The 25657-nt window shown below is 35.5% G+C and overlaps 1 protein-coding gene across 3 annotated transcripts in view; it reads left to right on the top strand.

Annotated features, from left to right (window-relative positions):
* The window catches only part of CSMD3 (CUB and Sushi multiple domains 3), a 710218-nt gene that overhangs the window by 70338 nt on the left and 614223 nt on the right, over nucleotides 1-25657 (top strand). For all 3 annotated transcript variants that reach the window (XM_035546237.1, XM_035546236.1, XM_035546235.1), the window contains exon 2: nucleotides 19978-20200. In XM_035546237.1, coding sequence (XP_035402130.1) covers nucleotides 19978-20200 — 223 coding nt within the window. The remainder of the gene's footprint in view (nucleotides 1-19977; nucleotides 20201-25657) is intronic.

Here is a 25657-nt window from a genome sequence, read left to right as displayed (position 1 = left end):
GTTCATTGGTGGAATTATTACTATTGGAAAAAAAAAAAAAAAAGTCTTATTCTGTAGGGGTTTCAAGCCAGTTGTTTTTTTCTCTCTCTTTCAAAACAGAGAAAGTTGTAGAAGGGTAATACTGACAGTAGGTTCACAATACAGTTCAAAGTTATTCATATGGAAAAGGTCAAATCTTATCCATTTCTGGGAAAAAAAAAATGGTTTTGAAAACAGGATTCATATTGGACGTTGTCAATATGTTATAGGAAGGGAAAATGTTGTTATAGCATGACATTTTATTTTCTCACACATGGTTCTGTGAATCTGGATGCAGTACACATTTCCCTATTATTTCAGCCAATGACAGAAATTCTATCCTCCACTGTTTCTTTCTGTTCTTATGTGAGGGGCCATCAATGAGAACATGTACTGTTTAGGTGGGAGGCATTAAATGCAATAGTAAGGAAAGCAGAAGGCGTCTGTGTTCATATAGGAAAGCCAATGAGAATAATATAGATATGATGTTGCTTAACAACAACAAAAAACAAGCAATATTTACTAAATTTAAATTTGAAAGAAATAAATACTGAGGATCTTAAAAAGACCGTGACAGTCATCAAAGTGACTCTGTAATCAGGTGTATCGTTGTGGTATCACTTTAACATAGAGAAGAAGTAAAAGGGAAAAGTATATAAACTATTGGTTTGTTCCATCATTTTTCTCTAAATTGTTTAACAAGAAAGTGAGGAAATAGGAACACATACTGGGATTCAGAAACCTCATTACAGTTACAATAGGTATATTACATACATTATTTGGACTGTGTAATTTCATACCCTTATTATCATTGTGTAGTTTTAAAAGGAAAGAACATGGAAAGGTTTTCTCTAGAGCATTTTGAAATGGAGCTAAATTCTGACTGTTCAACTGCAGCTTCAGTTAGTGGTTCATCTGAAAAGTTTCTGTAGGATGGTGTAGGTTTAAACAAGGAGGATATTTCTGAATCTTTTTTTGATTTTAGAGATGCTAGAACTAGTGAAATTACAGGAGAGAAAATTCAGTAGCTGTATTTTCATAATCACATTATGTAGTTATAGGTATTAATATCTAGAAAGTGACTGTTTATATTCCTATGAAATGTAATTGTTGGAATTCTTTCCATCTTGCATTTTAAGTAAATTCACATGCTACATGTTTTCTTGTGTGAACAAATTCCACAGAACACACTGGTTAAATTAATTAAATTATATTTAAATTAATTAATTGTATTTATATAGTTAAATGGTTACATTTATATAGTTAAATTATTAAATTACATTTATATATACTGTATAATTCTTTTAATAAACAAGAATTAGGCAAAACAATAGTTCCAGAGCATCTTATCTGAAGTGTCCAACCTATGCATTCCATTCTTACTTATATCTATTAAATCGCCTCCTTTCAACCAGTCTCACATAGTCTCTGCACATATTTTTCTGGTTGTTCCTGTATTGTACGTGTTTATGAATGCAGTTGAACAGTTATCAGATGTTTTATACCATTGTAACTTGCTTGAATTCATTAGTTATTCCAATTTACACCAGATAAGGAAGTGAGTTATTACTTCAGGTGAAAACTTCCAGATGCATTGATTCAAAATAACAGCATTAAATTATCTTTGTGATATTACCTTTAAAAATAAATAAATAAAATAAAATAAAATAAAATAATAAAATAAAGACATTATTTGGATCATTGTCTCAGTACAGTTAAGATCAGATAAAAAGATGTCCAAGTTGCCTTCTGTAGCTGTTGTTGTTGTTTTTGATGTAATAAATATGATTAATAACGCATTTCTACTCACTTCCTCACTACCATCTGTACCAACATGCTATCTTTCAACCTGTTTTGCTGCTCAATTTACAGTCTTTAAAAGCTATTGTGAAGGACATTGTTCAAAGCTTTTTGGACATTCATATAAGTCATTCCCACTGTTTTTCCTCTGTGACTTATTTTGATGACTTTAGGTTTCAGAGCCTTTCTTTCTTTTTCTCATAGTCCAAGCCATGATAATTTGTTCCAGTGACCTGTGGATTATGGTCTTCCAAATGCTATAACTTTTGTGATTACTTTCATTAGTTTTCCAAAAACTGAAATATGAATAGCTCCTTAGTTATTAAACTGTCTGTCTGTCTGCAAAACAAACAGAATAATATATGTTTTTTTTTTTGTTTGCTTTCTGTTTCTGAAAATGGAAGTTTGAGGGTCATGGAAGTACCCAGTGAAGCTGTTTGGAATGAAGGCCTTCTAGATTTCTTGTAAAAGCTACTATTAAAGCTCTTGATCTACACCTAGATACAACAACACACTCTCCCCTCCTTGTTCTGTCTCACTGTAAACGTATTTTAATTGCAATAATAAAAATAACATTTTACATGGCATTTTGTACTCTAATAAAAGAGAAAACAGTACTAGTGACAGAAAGGAAAGATATTTCATTCATAAGTATTCTGATGATTTTGTAGGTAGGACCTGCCTGAACTTTATCTTAGGTAATAAATATACAAATATATATATATTAAATTTGAATGAGACATTAATAGATATTTGAAAGGCAATAAGCTTTATAGATATCATCATGTAGATCTGTATTGTTTTCTTTTCTCTTTTTTCCTAAGGCTCGATCTTCATGTGGTATGCCTATCTTAACTTAAAGTACATGTAGCTATGTCATTCTGTATTTGTTGAGGTCTGATCCTCATGAACTAATGCTATGGTGTACAAACTCTTTTCTCTAACTTTTTCAATAAATATTTTGCCACAGTGAAACCCAAGAAACATTAAGTTAGAGAAAGCTAAAGAGAAGACTGGCAAGGAATGTCATAATTTTTGAACCTAGTAACTGATCAGGAAGTGCTCTTTCATCTTTCTTGAGCTCATTAGCTGTAATAATCTTCCTGATTCTGGGTCACTTATTGAAGTATAAACTCACAGGGATATGATTATGTTTACCTGTTAAGATTTAAATTCTGTTGACAACTGATGAGAAGGGTAACTGTAACTAATGTTTCTACATTATTCTGTATGCATTTTGCAAATCTTGTAATTCAGCCAGGGTGAATATTCCAACATGTTTCTTAGCAATATCTCAATATCAGCTTCCCCCTTAGCAGGTAATACAAGCCACAGAAGGCTTATTTGCTTAAATAGATGGTAAACTTCGATATAGATAATATTTTTTCTCTGATTATGCTTTAAAAGTAGTTGTTGTTGACAATCAATTAATATTTTCTTTTCTCTTATTCCTAAAACTACATGCCTCCATATTTTTAATTAATTTATTTATTTATTTTGATTTTTCACAGTAATCTGAAGAAACATTGGGGAAATAGTATTTTTTTTAATTGTCAAAAATCAATGGGGAAAAAATTGAAGCTAAAAATAGCAGTATAAAATTTATGGCAATATAGACTTGAGTAGCATGCAGAAGCTAGAAGAAAATACTGAAAAAAAAATTTTTTTGAATAATAGTATGAACTTAGTATTTATTGAAAATAAAATAAAATAAAGTAGCAAAAATAAAAACAGATAGCTGACCAAGATATTAAAATGCTGTCAGTCATACAATGACACAAATACAGTAATACTTAGAGTTTTCACCTGGCATGGGAATTCTGATACTTGATGTCCTAAGTGGTATTAAATGTCAGAATATATAGAAGCTTTTAATAAATACTATAACTTTGTTTTATTTTTTTCTTGTATAGTAGCATACTGTAGTACATTAAGATAACATAAGGGTAATAACTGAACTTCTGAAAGGAATGCATTTGTAAATTTGGGACTGTGTTATTTGTAAAACAGAGATGTTTTAAGTACAGTGCTTTTCAATCAGCTGGAAAAATATATTAAGCAGGCTGGAGTTACCTGACATATTCTCCAAAGCATGGATTTAATATAGCGGTGGGGTCTTTGGTGTTTATGGGCTTTAAATGAAAATGAAATCAATAACTTATATCTTTAGAAAAACAGGAACTTTAATTGTTTTTAAGTAGCAAGAAGCAAATTGTTTTGATTTACTCCTATTTACAGGAAAAAATATATATATAATTTCATAGAGGCATGAACAATTCTTTAAACATATTATTTCAGTTATTCTTGCTGCTTATTACTCCACATGCAAAAATTAACCCTTTTAAAAGTGTTTAGGATTACAGATTTTCATAAGACAAGTATTGACCAAATGTACATGCAAAACAGGAAAGAATGCCTCAGGTGGAGAACATGGCTAACTGTTCTGCTGAATCTGTGAATTTTATGAAGATTTTATGAGGGATGAAAGTACAAAGAAAAGAAGAAAGTTAAACCTTCCGATTTTATTAATTCTGAATATTATATTGAAACATACCTCAATATTATTAAATTATTTATTGCATTTCCTTGGTTGGTGAGGGTTTTCTCTTTTTTCATTTGTTTTCAATTTCTGCTCGTCTATCACAATTTTATTTTGTTTTTTTTTGTTTTGTTAACAAGAGAACATTTTTTCTAAAGGTGTTTCATGAACTAAATTCTAAAGGGAAAAAAGTAATAAGAGAAAGTGGGCCACATCTAAATGAAATTTAACAATATATGAGTTACTTATATAAATGAACAGTCTGATTCTTATTAGGAGCTGCCTTATGTTCAGTATTTCTGAATGTTAGAACATATCTTTCAGTATCAAATTTCCTGTTTCAATGGATATTTAGTGCATGAGTTTCTATTGTTGTTAATACAATTAAGTCTAGCGTAGCTTAAAAAAATAAATTTGTATTTCCTCTTTAAGTACATGTAAACATTTTCCAGACAAGTACAAATGTAGTTGTATTCTTGAATGAATGTTTTCAAAGGTATCCTCTTGATTACATTATTTCCATAATTTGTTTAGTGTTTTTGAAGAGTTCTGTCCGCATTTTGCTCGTGCATGTATGCTGAACTTTCAGAGAGCACTATGAACTTTTAAGTAAGACAAGAAGTCACTGAATCTGGGCATAAATGTATTCAGCTTTTTTATATGGAGCATTGCTTTCTTTAAGCTTTCTGGTGAGTTCTACCAGTTACTGTGATTAACAATTATAGTTCAGCAATCTGGATTTCTGAATGCACTGAGCAGCAGTTGCATTCCCTCCCTTCACATAAATCATATGCATTTTGCCACAGTAATTCAACAAATTCAGTGCATCCTTAACATCCAAGAAGTGCTATTTCTAAAAAGTTGTTAGTTTCACTGTGCATAGATTTCAGCTTATTACACTGCATTAATAACTTAGTTACATACCTCAAATTACAGTGAATTAATTGAAAAAGAAAAATATAATTACCTTTTGTTTGAAAATTCTGGAGTTTCCATGCAGTCTGGGTAAATTATTCATACCGGGTGTGGATTCCATTTCCAATTCACTGCACTAATAGCATAATCACATACTCTTAATTATAGAGATAGTAAATAAGACATAAAAGAATATACCACTCCTCATTCCTGTAGAACATTCTATTGGCACACTAAGCAGCAATTAAAAATAATAAAAATATAATAAAAATAATATAATGTATATTATAATATATATATATAATATAATATAATATAATAAAAATATAATAAAAATAATAAAAGAAAAGAGAAGAGAAGAGAAGAGAAGAGAAGAGAAGAGAAGAGAAGAGAAGAGAAGAGAAGAGAAGAGAAGAGAAGAAAAAAGAAAAGAAAAGAAAAGAAAAGAAAAGAAAAGAAAAGAAAAGAAAAGAAAAGAAAAGAAAAGAAAAGAAAAGAAAAGAAAAAGAACTCCTTAATATTTATACGTTCCAAGGGGATCATTTTTTTTTTTTAGTGTTAAAATCAAAGTATGCAGTGCCTAAAGACCTATGAAAAGAGTGCCTCCCTCCTGAAAATTTTGTTGAGAGGTAAAAGAGGTTATGAAAGAAAAGAAAAGAGGATAAAAAGAAAAAAGAGGATAAAACAGGTAAAAGAGGATATGACTGATTCAACCTGAGAAAGACATGAAGGACTGTCTTTCCTTGTTCAGCACTGAACATGTTTTAATACTCTGCTGAGATCCTTTACTGCTGAGAATGTTTCAGTGCAATGGAATTTGTTTCAAAGTAATAGCTTGCCTGTTAGAGCTAGTTTGTCATGTCATAGGGGTTGATTATTCATAAGCCAGCAGCATTATTACCAGCGATTTGTATTTATTTATTTATTTATTTATTAGAAATGTGGGATACTGATTAATTTCAGAAATATTAGATACTGAAAGCAGACATAAGTACTGAAAAATGGATGAGACTCTTGGAGTAACAGTTGCCAAAAGATTAAATAAGCTAAAACCAGAGTGCATCAATTATTTGATGCAAAAATATCAAAGTTATGAAGTCACACAATGTAATAGAAAATTATGCTTGTTTCTAACTTTATAACAAGAGACACACGCTCCTGCTGAGTATTAATAGCTGGGAAGGAGGAACTGTACGTCCAAGGCTGTGCCTTGAGCCATTATACAACAACTAGTCATTAAGTATCAAGAAATAATTAACACAACTACTTATTTATTTATTTATTTATTGCTGATATATGATGAAACCCAAGAGAAAAAGACCTGGACCAGATATCTACATTTTTACTAGGCATGAAGTATTTATATGCTTTGTGTAACTGTATGTATGGAGCATTTATGAACTGTTAATATTTACTCTATTAGCCAAACTGTCCAAATTCCAATCAGCAGATACTGCAAAAAAAATAAGTCAAATTCCTTGTTTCATGCAAATGAACATGAAGACATCAAGTCAACAAAAAAAACCTCACTATTTACAAGAATAATTTCTTAATACAGAATTATATAACTTTTTTAAAAAAAGTTGTTTTACATGTCAAGTTATGCCATCCAAGATAAAAGTGCTGTAAAATTTTTTCTTGCCATTTTTGTGATTTCAGTGCTGCTTTCAAGGCCAGGTTGGATGTGGCCCTGGACAACCTGATGTAGTGGGTGGCATCCCTGTCCTTGGCAGGGGAGTTGGAACTAGGTGATCTTTAAGGTCTCTTCCAACATAAGCCATTCTATGATTCTATGTTTCCATAATTCTTTCATTCTTTGATTATTTTTACCTCGCTTTGTATAGCAAAATCATCTGGGATGGATGAATCATTTAATATGCCCTCCCTTGCCTCTCTCCAAGTGTCACTGTCAAGGATGGCTGCCCAGTGAATCTGCTCATCAACCGAAGTTTAAAACCTAGTTATTCTCATAAAATCCCAAAGTTTTATCATAATATGTTGGGCTCCTCTGGACATCTGGCTACCTCTACAACAAAGGAGTTTGTCTCTGGAAATGTACCAGAATAAAACTTTACAGTAATAGCAGCACCTCTTGTGGTTGTGGGGCCATAATTTGAAATAACTCCTGATCATATTGCTTGTCTCTATAATATTTTAACAGTTACCTCTGTTAAATATTCTAAAGAATGAGGTTAAGTCAAGAGCTATCAATGCCAGAAATTCAAACGCATTTGTACTCTTCCTGTTATAAAGTAGAATTACCATCAGTTTTATCACCATTCCTAGGAAAATTCCCATGACTATGCAGCATTTTCCAGTGAATAGATATGTAAACTTTCCTTGTTTTTCTTTCTACCGAATTATTTGTTTTATTTAGTACCACATATTTTAGAGTCAAACCCTTCCATGATATAGCTGTATATATATATATATACCGAAATATTTGGTAGGAATTAGCATAATATAAACACTAGTAGCAATAATAAAGTTATTGATTTAGTGATGTAAATTGACATCTCATTTTAAAATCTTGCAAACTGAGATATCTCAATGACTAAGGATACTAGTTTCTAACTTATTTTTGATCTTGCCTCAGTCTGTACTGACTCAATTGACTACTGAAATTTATATTCTGGGTTATGATTAAAAAACATTTATGACAGTTAGAAATACATAGTAAAGACTTTTAAATCTTTACCTATTGTAAATTCAGAAACGCACTGTGAGAGTTTATTCAAAATTTGAAAGTAGGCAGAACTGACTATATCTCAAAAGTTAACTCTGCATTTAGACACAAAAATGCTTTGAAAAAATAATACAAATCTGTAAATTTTTGGATGAGAAGAAGGAATTTTAATATATTAAAAGACTGCTTCAGTCTAAAACTACTTTTTTAGAAAGTTTGTGTGACAGAATTCATTTCTGCTTTTAAAAAAGATCTGTGCTAGTTCTTGAGGAAATCATATTACAACATATATTACTTTTAGAGGTGGACTGTTCTTCAAAGGATTTTTGCTAACTAAATTTTGTGGCTGGTCTAATGCTTTTAATGACTGGACATTTTGCGGTGTTTTTTTTTTTTTGGTGTGTTTTATTTTGTGGGGAAGAATCAGATATTGCTTATTTAATTCAAAATGGTTCCTATTTAATTGAAAAAGTGTTTTTTTTTTTTTTTTTTTTTACTGTTTGGAGTAGGTCAAAGACTATAGCTGTTTTTCCAACTGCTTCTTCCCTTAATTCTCAAAACATCTTTAATTCTGCAGCCCTAAGTGCATAGATTCTGCATTTGGTATAACAATCCAAACCTCATGGCAATGACATCACAAGGTGACTATTTGCATCATTAGTTTTATGGATGTTTCATTGAGAATGGTAATTTTTCAGAGGTGTGAAAGATCAGTTAGTTCTCTTGTTTTCTTCCTGAGTTTGTAGCACTTTCAAAGATCTGAATTTCCATGTGGTCTAAAGCAAGAGGCTTTTGATTCACTTTTAAGAAATTATATTTCTTCTGAAGGTAATCCCCGTGGGTATTCACAGAGAAGACTGATTTAAATAACCATGTTTCTGAGGTTGTTTACATCTGAAGCAGTCTCATCTGTCATAGAAGGTTGTCTGCTATTTTTTGAAAGAAGGTAACAGAATCTAAGAAAATTGTCTGCAGTAGCGTATAGTAAATACACTACTATATAGCCATTCTTATGTTCAATTTTTCTCGGCAGATACTTAAAAGAAAGTGTTAGTTTTGTCCTGATTCTTCAAGCATTGAGTCTTCAAACTCATTTCTAATCTTGCTAAAGTCACTTCAGACCAGCATCATATTTTGTTTGATAAAGTTTAGTTCCTATCATAATGCTTATTTGAATTTTTTTCACCATTCTGCTTTTTTTTTTTTTTTTTCCCTTTTTTTCTTTTTCCTCCTCTTCTGAGTTTAGCTAAATCTACAATGTTTTAGAAAGATTAGGGAAACTGTGTTTGTTTTCCTTTCTCTAACTGACTTCAACAGGTTACTCAGATTTGCAATAATCTGTCACTTATCTGAAACTGCTGCAGGATTTCAAACTACCATATTTAATGTACTGTAAATGTACGTTCTTTTTTTTTTTTCTTTGATATATTAAGTACCTGTGTAAATCTCATTAGTGGGGTCCATAATGCAGATCCAAGATTTTAATGAACCAGTTATATAATGACAGAGGTTTACTTTGCATGCCAATGGTCTTTAAATTTAAGTAAACACTGATTGTTTTGCTGTTACATTACAAGTAGCATGAAAACTGTAATTGTGGTTTCTGGGCATTTTAAGTTTATTTAAAAAGTATAATACTAAATGTATCTCAGTTTCTTCAGAAGTGAATTTTGTTATAACCTGTTTTTAAAGAGGGTATTTGCTTATTTTCAAACACTTAAAATATCTTGTACAACTGCTTTCCTTGATTTATTTAATAATTCTGATATTTACAAATTTCTTAGTATTGCTAATTAATTATTCTGTTGTAGACAATTTAATTTATTCTTTATTTTTTACATACAAAATTTTTTCAAGCTCTATAATCTACTTATAGTCCAGATGCCCACAGGCTTGCACTTTGCAGCAAAATTTTTTTTTTCTATCAATATTCCAAATTTAATAGGAAATAAATTCAATAGCAATGAAGCTTGAAAAGTAATATGTTGCATGGATTCAACTAAATGATAAACTACTTCAGAACTTTTAAGTTGACCTTCAGTAGTTGTATCTTGACAGTCTTTCATGCAGTTCACATGAAAAAGACTGACAACTTTTACCAGCACATTTTAACGAAAAGATATCTTTTTCTAAGATATGTTACGCTTCAAGTAGTCAGTCTATATGAATTAGAAGTTGTTATACCTAAAATAACAGAAATGCTCCAAACTGGTGTTAGCAGTTCATATTATTCTGGAAGTCATGCCATTTTGTCTTGTTAAGTAATGGTTCTAAACTAACTTTAAAAATATTCTGACTTAATTATGAAGATAACATTTTCTCAGATCACACATAAAAAAAAAGCAACAAATTACATACACTACATAATCTTTAGATGTGTTTAGCTTTGGAAAAAAATAAAAAAGTAAGAGTGTAAGGGAAGTACTAGTTAAATAAAATTATTTCAAAAACTGATCCTTACAGTGAAATCTCTGTTTATATCTTTTCCATTGATTATTTTCCATGTAATCAAAAATGAAACCTGTATGAATTTATTTCCAGGCATGACTTTGATAAGGTGTCCTCTTTAGGTATGCCAGGAAGCTGAGTCCCGAATCAATTTCTGCTTGCATGTTGGATACTTTTGACTTTTCAAGTGGAAGAATTACAGGGAGAGTGAATAGGAGAAAAAAAGCAGAGGGTCAGAGTACTGATGAAGGCACTTTCCATGATTAGTTCTCCTAAAATGAAGAAGTCATTGCTCAGAATGTATATCCTAAGACCCAGGAGAGAGAAGAAGGCTATAAAAATACCATTGAGACCAGAAATTTATTATTTGGATCCAAATTCTTAAACAAACAAACAAACACCTTTAGTATTTATCTGCAATCTCCCCAAACATAAGAAATCTGATTCCCATGCAGTTTGGCAGCAGTAAGCAGGTGCAAGGAGTATTAAATATGGAAGGCTTTCAATCCCAGGGAGGATTTTTAATTCATTCTGTGATGGGATTTCAAATGTCTGCTCGTTTTTATGTTTAGTTCAATTGCCCAGATGTTTGTTACATCTGAGAGATTACCCTTCTCTGGCTGCATGAGCAAGGAGGCAGTTACTTTGAAACAGCAGATCTCCTGTATAAAAGGCCTCAAAGATATTACATGAGGAATTAGAAAGAAGTATTAAATATCCTCAGAAAGAAAATTAATTTCGTACTGTGGATAAAATCTTGAGTGTATATCAGCTGACTTGCTGAAGCCAGACTTTCATCTTATGGCACTGGTAGCAATGCTTTTAAAATAGAAATACAAGGTTACCTCCTGTCAAGGAGTTATGAACAAACCAATGTATCTCAGTGCCTAAGGATAGGGAAAAATCTTGTGTTTTCTCAGGAAAGTGACCATCTTCATCTGTTGGATGATTTATAGGGTGGTAGATATATGTTACTTTTTAAAGTTCATCAAAGTTTGGTGGCACTATTGAAGTTAAAGCCTCTTCATTTTCAGTTATAGGAAATGGCTCACAATTCTCTGTTGTAGAATGTGAAACATATACTTAAAGTAAATTTTAATGACAATCATATATATGTACCAAAAATGTTATGGGTCCTTTAAATGGCCTCCAGTCATTTATTTTGACTACTTGCCATTTTAAGCCTTCTTCTCCTCAGGATGAGCATAAGCAGTCCTGATGTTTCCTAGACCTCATGTTTCTTGCTGAAAGAAGAAGCATGCTCAATGTTGACACAAGGGACAGAAACTGTTGTCCCTTTTCCAGCTTACACAGCTGAGACAAGTAGAGGACTTTGAGAAGTTTCTGAACCTCTTTCAGAAAAGATGCCTGTAACAGAGATAAGAAATTAGTCTTTGAAGGAAAAACAGTACTTCCTTAAAGTTCTTCAGATGCAGTGATAACTGGTTGACAGTGATAGCTTATTTTTTGGCTGGTATTTTGTACCAGTTTCACTGAGTTGGTTATAAGGTTTGTTATAAGCCAACACTATGAAATGACTGAAAAAGTCATTTTGGCTCTTTGTTATAAGCACGTGCTTATGCAAGGGCAAGACAATCTATTTTATCCAATTATTTGCAAAGGACTATAGCTCTCTCTTCTCACAGCCTTAAAATGATGTAAAACATAAAGAAAGAGTCTAAAAACAAGCTTCTACTGAACACTTTCTAGTGTCTACATATTGGCACCATTTCCATTGAACTGTGCAGAGAATAAGCCTTCAATTACCTCATTTGTGAAAGCAAATGCCCTTTTAAATAAATAGAAATGAAATGGCAATTTGGTTAACTTAGGAAGTCCTAAATTTCTTGTAACTCATAAAAGCTGGTTTTCAGAGGCACTATAATGTTGCTCTTACATTGTATACTTCAAAAACATAAGATTTTTGTGCTCTTTATCAGGCTTTTTTAGAAATGTCTGGAATTTCTCTAGATTGAGGAAAAGAGTATAAAACCAAGGAAATAAGAAAAAATGTATGTGCACCTACCAAACCTAAAATGGAAGAAAATGAAACTCAGAAAGTATTGGGAGGTTATAGCAGTCTGTTGGGAATGGGCACTAATGAGTGTCCTTAGAATAAAAGTCATCCCTTCTCTGAAAGCGCTGTAGAAAAAGTTGCAGAAAGCTGCAGGACATTTGAGGGAGGCAGAGAAGAAAGTGGAGTGCAGGAAGAACTTAAATCTAGAATATTAAAGAAGAGAAATGAATGTTTGTATTTATGTGGAAAAAAGGAATGACAGTCAGGCAAAGTTCCTGGTGACTGGAAAAAGGAAAACATCATTGACATTTTTTAAAAATGGTAGAAAGGAAAACCTGGGGAACTACAGACCAGTGAGTCTGTGCCTGGAAAGATCATGGGACAGATCCTTCTGGAGGCAACTCAAGGCACATGAAAGACAAGTAGCTGATCTGAGACAGCCACCATGGCTTTACTGAGGGCATATTGTGCCTGTCCAAAATGATTGGCTTTCAGTGTTGGAATGACTCCATCAGATGACAAGGGATGACTGACCAATGTCATCTACCTGGAATTTTGTAAGGCCTTTGACAAAGTTCCACACAACATCTTCGTCTTTGGAGAGGTGAACTTCGATTTGAAAGGTGAACTGTTTGGTGTATAAAGACTTGGCTGGGTGGCCACAGCCAGAGAGAGGTGGACAAAAGTTCTATGTCCAGGTGGAGGCTGGTGATGAGTGGTGTCCCTCAGGGGTGTGTCTTGGGACCAGTGCTATCTAAGGTCTTTATCAGCAACATAAACAGTGGGATCAAGTGCACTCTCAGAAAGTTTGCAGATGACACTAAGCAGAGTGGTGCAGTTGATATTGCAGAAGGAAGGAATGCCATCCAAAGGGACCTGGACAAGCTTGAGAAGGGGGCCCACGGGAACATAATGAGGTTCAACAATTTAAGGCGCAAGGTGCTGCACCTGATTTGGGACAAACTTGGACATGAGTACAGACTGGGAGAAGAACTCATTGAGAGCAGCCTTGCAGGGAAGGACTTGGGGGTTCTGATGGACAAAAAGCTCAACATGAGCCAGCAGTGCATGCTTGCAGCCCAGAAGACCAACTGCATCCTAGGCTGCATCAAAAGAGGAGTGGCCAGCAGGTCAAGGGAGGTGATTGTCCCTCTCTACTCTGCCCTTGTGAGGCCCCACTTGGAGTACTGCATTCAGGTCTAGGACCCCCAGCACAAGAAGGATGTTGACTTGTTAGAGTGGGTCCACAGGAGGGCCACGAAGTTGATTAGAGGGCTGAAGCACCTCTGCTATGAAGAAAGTCTGAGAGAGCTGGGAATGTTCAGCCTACAGAAGAGAAGTCTCCGGGGTCACCTTATTGCAGCTTTTTGGTACTTAGAGGGGGTTTATAAAAGAGATGGAGAGCGACTCTTTGCTCAGTCAGATGACAACAGAACAAGAGGGAAATGGTTTAAAACTAAAAGATGGGAGATTTAAATTAGATATTAGGAGGAAATTCTTCACTCAGAGGGTAGTGAGGCAATAGGTTGCCCAGAGAAGTTGTGGATGAAGGTGTTCAAAGCCAGGTTGGATGAGGCCCTGGGCAACCTCATCTAGTGGGTGGCATCCCTGCCTATGGCAGGGGGGTTGGAATTAGGTGGACCTTATCTTTAACGTCCCTTCCAATCCAAGCTATTCTATGGTTCTATGATACTTGCCTTGGTAGAAATAAATGAAAATTGAATACATACATGAGGTAAAAAATGATGTTACTGATGTTTATTGTGACTCCACCATCACCCAAAGCATGACTGAAATCAGGAAGAGGGGTGATGTTTTATGATTTCAATAAATATTTAGCCCATAAGACAGATGAGACAGATGAGAATTAAATAACTGAATTTTAACATCTTGTAAGAAATAATACAATGGAAACTTTGAATCATACCAGGTATTAAGAGGGCTTTATCAACGGAGTTGTGCATCTTTACGCTTAACTCAATAAGCATTTTTCTTTTCCATAGTAACTTCAGTCTTTTCAAAATTCTTTATCTTGTGCTTTGAACCAATCCTTCCCTTTAATGAAAAACAAGTTTGCAAGTAAATCATGTTCTAAATGTTAGCTATGAAATCTAGATGAAAAAGATCACAGTATGCATTAGCAGTTATTTCAGCATGAAATTTGCCTTTGCATTTGCTTTGAAAGTAGAGACTAAAGTGCATGTTGTATGGATTCTTTTGCCATGTTTTTTGTTTTACTGGCAAAAAGACTAAACCTATCAAAATCAAACTTCATTGTTTTTTCCATTTTTGGATTTGAATACTTATCTTCTGATACATGCATAGCTGTGTTACATTCTACTAGTCATCACTGAAAAATTTCCAAGTTTTTCATCTTGCCATGTATGAATAATTTTCTTTTGTTATAATTTGGATAAGCAACATAAGGAGCAAATGGAAGTTTTATATCTTATGGAAGTGTATATTTCACATGCATGTGTGGACAGGAATAATTATTGGATCCATTATGATATTCCTTAGTAGAAGGTATACCACCTTGCAAAGCACTGTTGTTTTTTTTTTTTTTTTCCTCCATCTAGACACTGTTCTTTTTCTGGATAAAAATATGATTATTTTTTTTTTGGTCACAGAAAATCTGTATTTGAGTTTTTTGTTATACCTCACATTGAATGAACACAGTAACATATGTGTAATTGATATTCCAACTTAGACACGACAGCAGTGACATAGGTTTGGAATTATGGAACTGCATTATAACACTGAGCCAAAGTTCACACTGTGCTTTCCATACTTGTTCTGGAGAGATGGACAGAAATTATCAGCACATGCTATATAATTTTCAAGTGTCTCTCTCTCTAAAGTTTATCTTAGATTTATTTGAAGTAGACCTCAGCAAGAGATTTCTAGAAAAAAAAAAAAAAAGATATATGTACAGACACTACTTAGCTATTTTAAATGTTTTATTCCAGTGACTGTGTTTGGGGGAAGGTACTAGATTTCTATGATGAGGGTCATATGATAAGTTTAATTTTGTAAAGTGACTTGTGCGCAAACTGTATTCCAAAAGATTTCTAAGGTGCTAAATAGAACAACTGAGCCTAAATAATAAATAATAACACATGAAGAAGAATTAAAATAGTATATGAGGGAGAGATTCAGAAAGAGATAAATAAATAAAACAGACTACTAGCAATGAAAATAACAAATGAGTCATCATAGGTACTGACATGAAAATGAATTCGCTAAGCTAATTTGCAGAAGAAGGTAAAATTTGTTATGCATGCCAGATGAGGCAAACAAAGCCCTAATTACTCTCTAAGAGGACTTTCCATTCCCTCTGTCCTACATACCTATGATATACTGACTGTAAAATAGTAATCATACTTCATAAGAGGAATCTTTTCTTACTGTTGGAGATAAATATGAAAAAGCTAAGATTTAAAAAATATAATTGTACATGTCCCTCTTCTGTTATCAAAAAAATGTACTTTACAGTGTTACAATACAAAGTGTATAATCTTAAGAGATTTCTACTTCACACTTCAGAATAAGGATCTCTGCACATTTCAATGCTTAACATGAAGACATGCTTGTGAATGTGCCATAATGAAGATGATTTAATGAGCTCAAATATATACATAAAGAGACGACATCTTGCTTGTATTTTGTTATGAAATGCATATTATCTTTCTCTGAAAAAGCATGCTGAGCAGCTGCCTCTCTCAATGAAATTCTCCTGTTAGTGGAAGGCACTTGCTCTGAATGCACTTAGGGAAGAGAATTTTCTGGGGCACAAAAGGCAAACCAGGAAAAATGATCTAATTTTTTAAGGGATCAAAGAGCAGAAAGCCTGGAGAAAGCAATTAGGAACTGCTATAACTGAAACTTAGAGCGAAAGTATAGAAAAACATGTCCTGCCAGGATACAGGGAGGGATTTTTCAAATAATTATTATTGATTTCTCTTTTTTCCTAAAAAATGATTTTCTCTCTATAATAATAATAATAATAATAATTTCCGTATCTTTTACCAATACTCCTACATTTTGTATGTGGAGGCTCTTTCAGGCATTTGGGGATAGTCATATTAAGGAGGATCTATTGGCAGATCCATCTTTCATTTTTGATCCACTTGGGTGTCAACATACAAGCTGTTCATCTTAATATTGTATTTAGATATATTAAAGCTTAATAAGTTCTTTCTGGTTTTACAAATACACAGTGGAGTTGTTTTTACATGAGAAAACATAGAGATGTAACAGATGACTATTTCATCTTGATCTTTTAAGCACACAGTTTAAAAAACAGAATTATTGTTTTGAAAAAGCTTGCTCAAAATAATAATAATGATAAAAAAACATAGAATATCCCATGTTGGAAGGGACCCATAAGGATCATCAAATCCAACTACTGGCACTGCATAGGTCTGCCCAAAAGTTTAAACCATGTGACTAAGTGCACAGTCCAATCCCTTCTTAAATACAGACAGGCTTGGTGCAGTGACTACTTCACGGGGGAGCCTGTTCCAGTGTGTGACCACCCTCTCGGTGAAGAACCTTTTCCTGATGTCTAGCCTAAACTTCCCCTGCCTCAGCTTAACACCGTTCCCGTAGGTCCTGTCACTGGTGATAACGGAGAATAGGTCACCTGCCTCTCCACTCCCCCTCGCGAGGAAGTTGTTGACTGCGATGAGGTCCCCCCTCAGCCTCCTCTTCTCCAGGCTGAACAGGCCCAGTGACCTCAGCTGCTCCTCATATGTCTTCCCCTCTAGGCCCTTCACCATCTTCGTTGCCCTCCTCTGGACACTCTCCAACAGTTTAATGTCCTTTTTGTACTGTGGTGCCCAGAACTGCACACAGTACTCGAGGTGAGGCTTTACCAGTGCAGAGTAGAGCAGGACAGTCTCTTCCCTTGACCAACTAGCAATGCCGTGCTTGATGTATCCCAGGATACAGTTGGCCCTCCTGGCTGCCAGGGCACACTGCTGGCTCATATTCAACTTACTGTCAACCACAACCCCCAGGTCCCTCTCTGCAGGGCTGCTCTCCAGCGTCTCGTTGCCCAGTCTGTACGTATAGCCAGGGTTGCCCTGTCCCAGGTGCAGGACCCAGCACTTGCTTTTGTTAAACTTCATGTGGTTGGTGATCTCCCAGCTCTCCAATCTGTCCAGATCTCTCTGCAAGGCCTTTCCACCCTCATCCGAGTCCACAACTCCTCCAAGTTTGGTGTCGTCGGCAAATTTGTTCAAAACACCTGCTAGTCCTATATCCAAATCATTTATAAAAACATTGAAGAGGACTGGCCCTAAAATGGAGCCTTGAGGGACCCCACTAGTGACCATCTGCCAGCCAGATGTGGCCCCATTTACCACAACCCTTTGAGCCCTGCCCATCAGCCAGTTGCTCACCCATCGTATGATGTTTTTGTTAAGTTGTATGCTGGACATTTTGTCCAGTAGGATCCTATGGGAAACCGCGTCAAAAGCTTTGTTGAAGTCCAAAGAGATCACATCAGCTGGTTTACCTTGGTCAACTAGGTGAGTGATCTTATCATAAAAAGAAATCAAATTTGTTAGGCAGGACCTACCCCTCATGAACCCATGTTGGCTGGGACCAATGACTGCCTTGTCCCCCAGCTGCGCTTCAATAACTTCAAGGATCATCCTCTCCATAATTTTACCAGGCACTGACGTGAGACTGACAGGCCTGTAATTGCTAGGGTCTTCTTTCTTACCCTTCCTGAAAATTGGCACAACATTTGCCAGCTTCCAGTCCAATGGGACCTCTCCAGATTCCCAAGATCATTGAAAAATAATTGAGAGAGGTCCCGCGATGACGTCAGCCAGCTCTTTAAGCACCCTGGGATGAATCCCATCCGGACCCATGGACTTGTATGGATCCAGGTGGAGCAGCAAATCCCGCACACGTTCAGGGTCGGTTGGGAATTTGTCATTCCCACCGTCATGGTCCTCCAGCTCAGGGTACCCTGGGTCCCGAAGCCCATCATCAGTGTTGAAGACAGAGGTGAAGAATGCAGTAAACATCTCTGCTTTGCCTGTGTCATTGTCTGTGAGGAGACCCTCCCCATCTAGGAGCGGACCTATGTTTTCTTTGGTTCTCCTTTTTCTGTTCACATATCTAAAAAAAACTTTTTTATTGTCTCCCACAGACACGGCCAGCTTCAACTCTAGTTGGGCTTTGGCCACACGAATTTTCTCCCTACAAACACGAACAGCATCCCTGTATTCCTTCCTCGTTGCCTGACCCTCCTTCCAGCAGCCGTATACTTTCTTTTTTCACCTAAGCTCCAGTAGAAGTTCCCTGGTCAGCCAGGCCGGCCTTCTGCCCCGCCTGCCTGACTTCCGATATTTTGGAATTGCCTGATCTTGTGCTTTTAGGAGGCAGTGCTTACAGATTGACCAGCACTGGTGGATGCCAATGCCTTCAAAAGCAGTTTCCCAGGGGACCTTGCTGACTAGTTCCCTGAGCAGCCTGAAGTCTGCTTTCCCCATATCCAGGGCTGAAGTTTTGGTGACAGTTTTCCTTCTGTCACCATAAATTCTAAACTCAACCACTTCATGGTCACTATGACCGAGACGGCCGCCAATTGCCATGTCTCCCACAAGACCCTCTCTGTTCTCCAGCAACAGATCTAGGAGGGCACCTTTCCTAGTTGGCTCTCTAGCACCTGCACCAAGAAGTTATCATCTAGGTGCTTTATGAACCTCCTGGACTTGCTCGTGTCAGCCGTGTGGTGATCCCAGTTGACATCTGGCAAGTTGAAATCCCCCAATAGGATAAGGGGAGTTGATCTCGAGGCATCTCTTAGTTCTGCAAAGAATAATTCATCGGCATTGTCATCCTGGCCAGGTGGCCTGTAATAGACTCCCACAATGACATCCCCTTTATTTGTTCGTCCCTTAATCCTTACCCAAAGGCTCTCAACTTTGCCATCGCCAAGTTGAAGTTCCACACAGTCCAGCCCATGCTTCACATTCATTGCCACCCTGTCAGCTCGCCTACACAGCCTGTCCCTCTTGAAGAGCCTGTAACTATCTATTGCAACGCACCAGCCACAGAATTCATAAATAGCCTTTCAGCCTCTTCCAGTCCCAAAATCTGGGGAGGAGCAGCAAAAGGTTTATGGATATAATCTGTAGCAGAACTGCACGAAAAGAATAGGACTCATTAACTGCTATGGAGTTTCTCTTCCTTTTTACAGAAAAAAAAAAAAAAAAGGAATTGATGCAAATAGTTTTTCTCACAGAAGAGCAAATATAGTCTTTTACATCTGTATATATTTACTTGCAAAGATGCTACCATATGTCTTTATATAAACAGTGTGGAAAACACATTTGTTGGGGTGGTTTTGAATTAAGTGGCCAGGATTCATATTAAATCATGGGCTCTACCTTTCTTAAGTCAGAGCTTGGTGAGAAGTATTTTGATAAATGTGAAATTGTGAATTGAAATGACATTTTATTGAAGATTGATATTAAAACAAAACATAACCAAACCCATTTTGCTAACTTCTGTTTCCTTGCTTGTTTGTTTTAGGATTTATTTATACCTGTGGTGGAACTTTAAAAGGACTGAATGGCACTATAGAAAGCCCTGGCTTCCCATATGGATATCCAAATGGTGCAAATTGTACATGGGTTATAATAGCAGAAGAAAGAAACAGAATACAGATTGTCTTTCAGTCTTTTGCTCTTGAAGAAGAATATGATTATTTGTCATTATATGATGGGCATCCTCATCCTGCAAACTTTAGGACAAGGTAAATAATAAACATTATTAAAATGTAACTTGTATTCATATGTTAAAAAAATATCTGAGAAAATAGTTAAAACTAATGCCTTTATATTATTAATTATTTGTTATTTAGATTTTAAGGTGCAACTTTTCTTTAATCAATGAAAAATGACTTTAAAGGTATATGTTGTGTTTTAATTAATGTTTTAAAATTTAAAATTATTAAAATAAAAAATGTTTAATTAATGTTTTAAAATAAGTGTTAAAAACATTAGCCCTCATAAAATCTCGTTTCAGTAATGCAATGAAATTAAAAACATACATGTATGAATGAACATAAATTGAGGATGAAACAGTGCATCTCAGGGTGCATGACCACCCTGAGTTGTAGAACTTTTGTATTTTTTGCAATAGAAGGCTTTCAAGAGGGATTTGAAAAACAAAATATCTTTTACAGTAGAAAGATATATTTTTTTGTTATCGTTTATAAGAAACTTCTAACACGAGGGGATCACAACAGTAAAAAAAATATTTGAAAAATCAAGAGCTTGATGGGTCACAGACTAACAGTCCAGCACCTGTACACTAGAAAGATAATGTAATAAATTACTAGAGGAGAATTAGAACTGTAAAATTCTTTGACTCATATCTGTGCAGGTTGCAAATTCTGTTTGTCAAATGAATAACACCCAGCAGATATGGGGAAATATATTTGTAATGAAGTTTGTTTTCTTTGTATTTCTATATTTCCCTTTGTACTTCCTGTTTCATGTGTTTGTGTGCAATTCTAATACCAGCTGCAGGAAAGAGGGTACCCATAACTTTGAGAGTTGTCTTCCACAAGAAGAAGACACGAGTACATGTGGTTTTCCTCCTTTATGCCCACTCCTCAAAAAATGAAGTTTACAGGGAGATTTGATCATGTGTAAGAGTCCAAAAAGTAAGACCCTCATTGTCAGTCAAGACTTCATCTGGTGAATATACTGTAAACTGTAATCCCAGGGAACACGTGAACAACATTCTGTACAAGTGCAATAGAATAAAACAGTCATTAATAGGAATTACAGTTCTTACTGAGTTATAGTCTTAATGAGCATTAGAGAAAACAGGTGAAGAAAGCTAGAAGGGTGTGAGGAAGAGGAAAGTAATACCTTGCAAAGGCAGAAAATTTTGTATAACTTGTTCAAACCACAAAGAAGGTATTTGTGTGGCTGCATATGTTCACCTCTATGTACACCTATCTGTAAAAAATACATATATATATATAAATATCTATCTACATATATTTATATATGTATTCAGGATTCCTTTTACATTAAACAGCCTTCAAATCTGAAGTTTCAGGATGCTTTTTATTTTTTTATTTTTTTATTTAATTTTATTTTTGATATATTGTGAGCAAAGTCAAGGAAGTCTGGCATGCTCAAAAGTTTTGGTATTGTGCACTTAGAATGCCACTACATTATGGCAAGGAAATAGATAAGAATTCTGTAGAAGTCAGTTGAATAAATCAGCACTTAAAAAGGAAAATGCAATTAAGTTTCCGTACAAGTCTTGAAATAGATTCTTTCACAAGACTTGCGAGATCTTGCCTGTGTGTGGGTGCAGGGAAAAAAAATGGTATACATTTGTGTGAGACTGGAGTATTGGGTTTTAATTTAAGAAAGTAATAGTGAAATTATGCAAGCTCTACTAAATCTTTCATGGTGATGTTTATTTTCTCAGATTACTGTAGGAAGGAGAAAGGTAATGTTTCATGAGCTTTTCTTTTTGCAAAAGGTTTTTACTTAAGTTGAGTTTCAATGGTATACAGATTCTCGTGGAAACTTTCTAGCATGACAGTCGATTTTATTTTTTTATCTATTGACATTCATAAAAATGTAATCAACTCACCATCACCTTAAAGACTAAAATATCCTCAGGGGATTATACACATCTATTTGCAAAGTACATAAGAGGACAGCTAAAAAATGGTGTCAGACATTGGTTTCTACTACAATTTGTTCATTGAAAATGGTTTCTGTATGACATAAAGAAGTTTCCCAGCTGGGCAGTTTGTGAAACTCATGACCTCTGACTCCATCTTCATCCAGCTTTGTATATCCTTTAATTTTTCTCCTCAAAATTGAATCTTGTTGAATTTTGCAGTTATTGACTGTCTTCAGAAATTGCTTAACAGCGTTATGTAGTTTAGATGGCACTTAATGGCAGCTAAACCATCCACAAATGGAAGAGAAGCATATCAGACATGGCCATTAAAGAAAGTGTACAGTCAATATTATAGTTTCATGTATTATTTTATTGTATATGCTTGATCAAGCATATTTAATGTGCTAGATATTTGCCTCAAACTATAAATACAGAAAATCTAGAACAAAGCTGTGAAGACAAATATGTATATATCGTTCTATAAATCATATTTCTGCAGCACCCACAAAAAAAGTCGGCTAGCAGAAAAAATAGTATTACTTCTTGTATTTGAAATAAACTCTCAGCAAATTTCATTCCTGTTAGTCTACTTGTAGCATGTCACTGTCTATATTCTTGTCTTGTCCTGTGCATCTTTGTGACATTTCCGAGTACTATATCTTTCATATTTATACATTTAGTTAAAAAAAAAAAAAAAAAAAAAAAAAAGCAGGGTTTGTTTTTATATGATTGATTTAAAATTGCCACTTTGGATACACCTTATTTTGGAAATTAGCTAATAGTTCTGACTTCTATTCTGAGTGAAAGTGTTGTATTTTCAGGTAGAAGTCCTGTTCCATTTTTATAAATGTTCTGCCTTTCAAAAAGTTTTTGTATGTTACTAGATGCTTTCAAACAAGTTTTTTGACGATGCATATCAATAACACTTTAAAAAAAATTCTGGGTGCTCAGCTTGAGAAATAAGCACTTATGATAAGAAATTTCACTTTTAAGTTAAATAAATGGAAAGTACGTTTCGAACTGATAAAACATCACATAAACCACCAGTTTTGAAAAAGCCAGATGGAGTCATCTGATACCCCTTGCATATTATGCAAACAAATTTCAGTAAAACTTGTAAATAATTCACTGTAGTAGCTAGTGCCATATATCAAGGACTAGCAGAAACAGGATTGCTCCTTGAGGGATACAAGCTGGGTGTCAAGGTTGACCTCACACAGGCTGTGCTCTCAGCAGGGCACAATCCTGCAAGTGCAGACCTGGGAACTGGTAACAGGGTCCTGGGAACTAGTCGCAGGAGTAACAGTCCCTGACATGACAAGTGATGAACCAGGTCTAGGGTCCCTCCAACGATCTCATCTGGGAGTAAAAAATTCATACATGAGGCAGGGACAAGGACAGAGCTAGGGAGGAGCACCTGTAGAGCATCGCTGAGACATGGGGTGAGCTGAAACAGAGTCTCAGGACCCTTGGGCAGGGGTGAGTGGGAATCCCAACTGAGGCTGGTCATGGCAAGGAGGGTCTGTTGGGTTCCTCCAGATTCCGATACCATATACAAAAATCTGGGACAAAACTATTAAATAATTACCTTCACAGCAATATTTAGATATTGTATAAAGTATGGGATTAACTGTATGATTTCTTTCATTGAGTACTCTTCATGTCAGTCCTTGAATACTCATATGTAAACAGTAATTAATTTTAAAACATGCAATTAGTGGCAGTGATATGATGTATTTGTAGGTGACTGAGAGAATGGCAACCCCAGTTCTGACATTTCCTAGTAACTGTTTTACTTTACAACCAATATACTTTTTGTATGTTTAGTTTTTAAGAAATTCCTGAGCATAACATATAATGTGCTATCAGGAAACACCAGAGTATGTATGTCCTTCTTTTTTTTTTTTTCCTTAAAATATCATTTTTTGATCTAGTTAGTTACCCCAATTTGTAGTGTGATATTGGAAATAGTTTTAAATAATTGAACAATAATTTGCGATTATCTACCCAAACTTTGTTCACAGTTCCAAGTAAATATATTTCCCAAAATTACCAGTATGTAACCAGTTAATTAATTTAATATTTAAATATTCATAATGAAATTAACATTGCATTGAATTCAATGAAACAAATTCATATCTATTTTAAGCAGAGAAAAAATACATACCTGCTGCAATTATATTGGAATTAATTGAATAATCCAGTATATTTGTGTCTCGTTTTGATGACTAAAATAATTTTGTATAGTTATATGTTCAGAAAGCAATCTTTCAGTGGCCAAATCTCTATATTTATATATATAAACATATATATATATATAAATTAAATAATATACATAATATATGAAATTATATATATAATTATATATATAATTATACATATATATAAAATAATATATATAAATAAAATAAATGTTGTTTGCGCCTCTAGGAGAGCAGATTTAAGACAGGGGGAAAACCTGCTGCACAACAGCAGCTGGGAGGGCAAGAGTGAGAACCAGCCATGCAGTCACCAAGGTCAGTGCAGAAGGAGGGCAGGAGGCGCTCCAGGCACAGAGCAGCGGTTCCCCTGCAGGCTGTGGAGAGGCCCCTGGTGGAGCAGGCTGTCCCCCTGCAAACCATGGGTCCCACACGGAGCAGATCTCCACGCTGCAGCCTGTGGAGGAGCCCCCAGTGGAGCAGGTGGATGTGGCCTGGAGGAGGCTGCGGGCCATGGAGAGCTGCTGCAGGAGCAGGCCCCGGGCTGGAGCTGCAGCCCAGGGAGAGGAGCCCACACAAGAGCAGGTGATCTGGGGGGAGCTGCTGGCAGGGGGGGTTATAATGTTGGAGCAGTTTGCTCCTGACGGATGGGCCCTGTGGTACAGACCCAAGTTGGAGCAGTTGTTGAAGAGCTTCTGCCTGTGGGCAGCCCCCGCAGGCTCAGTTCAGGAAGGACAGCATCCCGTGGGAGGGACCCCACGTGGAGCAGGGGCAGAGAGTGACTGTGAAGGAGCGGCAGAGATGAAGTGCTATAGACTGACTGCAGGCCCTGTTCCCCATTCCTCTGCACCACTCAGGGGAAGGAGGTGGTAGAGTGTGGATGGGGGATTGGGGGGGTGGGGGGGAGGTGTTTCTAATTTGTTTTCTTTGTTTCTCACTGCTCTAGCTTGTAAGTAGTAGGTTGAGTGATCTCCCTGTCCTAATCTCAACCCTTGAGCCCTTTCCATTTTATTTTCTTCCCCTTTCCCTTTGAGGAGGGCAAGTGAGAGAGTGGTTGTGGTGGAGCTCAGCTGCCCAGCTGGGTAAAACCACCATAATAAGGTTCTAGATTAAATCTGTCAGAGACAAAATCTCTTTGGTTATTCAGTTATTAAGCCTTTAAGACATACATCAGATTAGAATATTTGCAATAATTCAGGGTATATTCCCAAATAATCTTGACTACTAAAATGTGCAAAGCTTCCTTTTTCACTTTTTTTCCTTTTTCTGTTTAAGCATTTGGGGCTGTTGATGTAAAACAATAGCTGTTGACAGGGAGACAGTGGACATTTACTGAACCTCAAAAAGTTTCCTTT

This window comes from Cygnus atratus, chromosome 2, assembly GCF_013377495.2.
Source record: "Cygnus atratus isolate AKBS03 ecotype Queensland, Australia chromosome 2, CAtr_DNAZoo_HiC_assembly, whole genome shotgun sequence".
NCBI classification, from domain to species: domain Eukaryota; kingdom Metazoa; phylum Chordata; class Aves; order Anseriformes; family Anatidae; genus Cygnus; species Cygnus atratus.
This window is presented reverse-complemented; position numbering and strand designations above follow the sequence as displayed.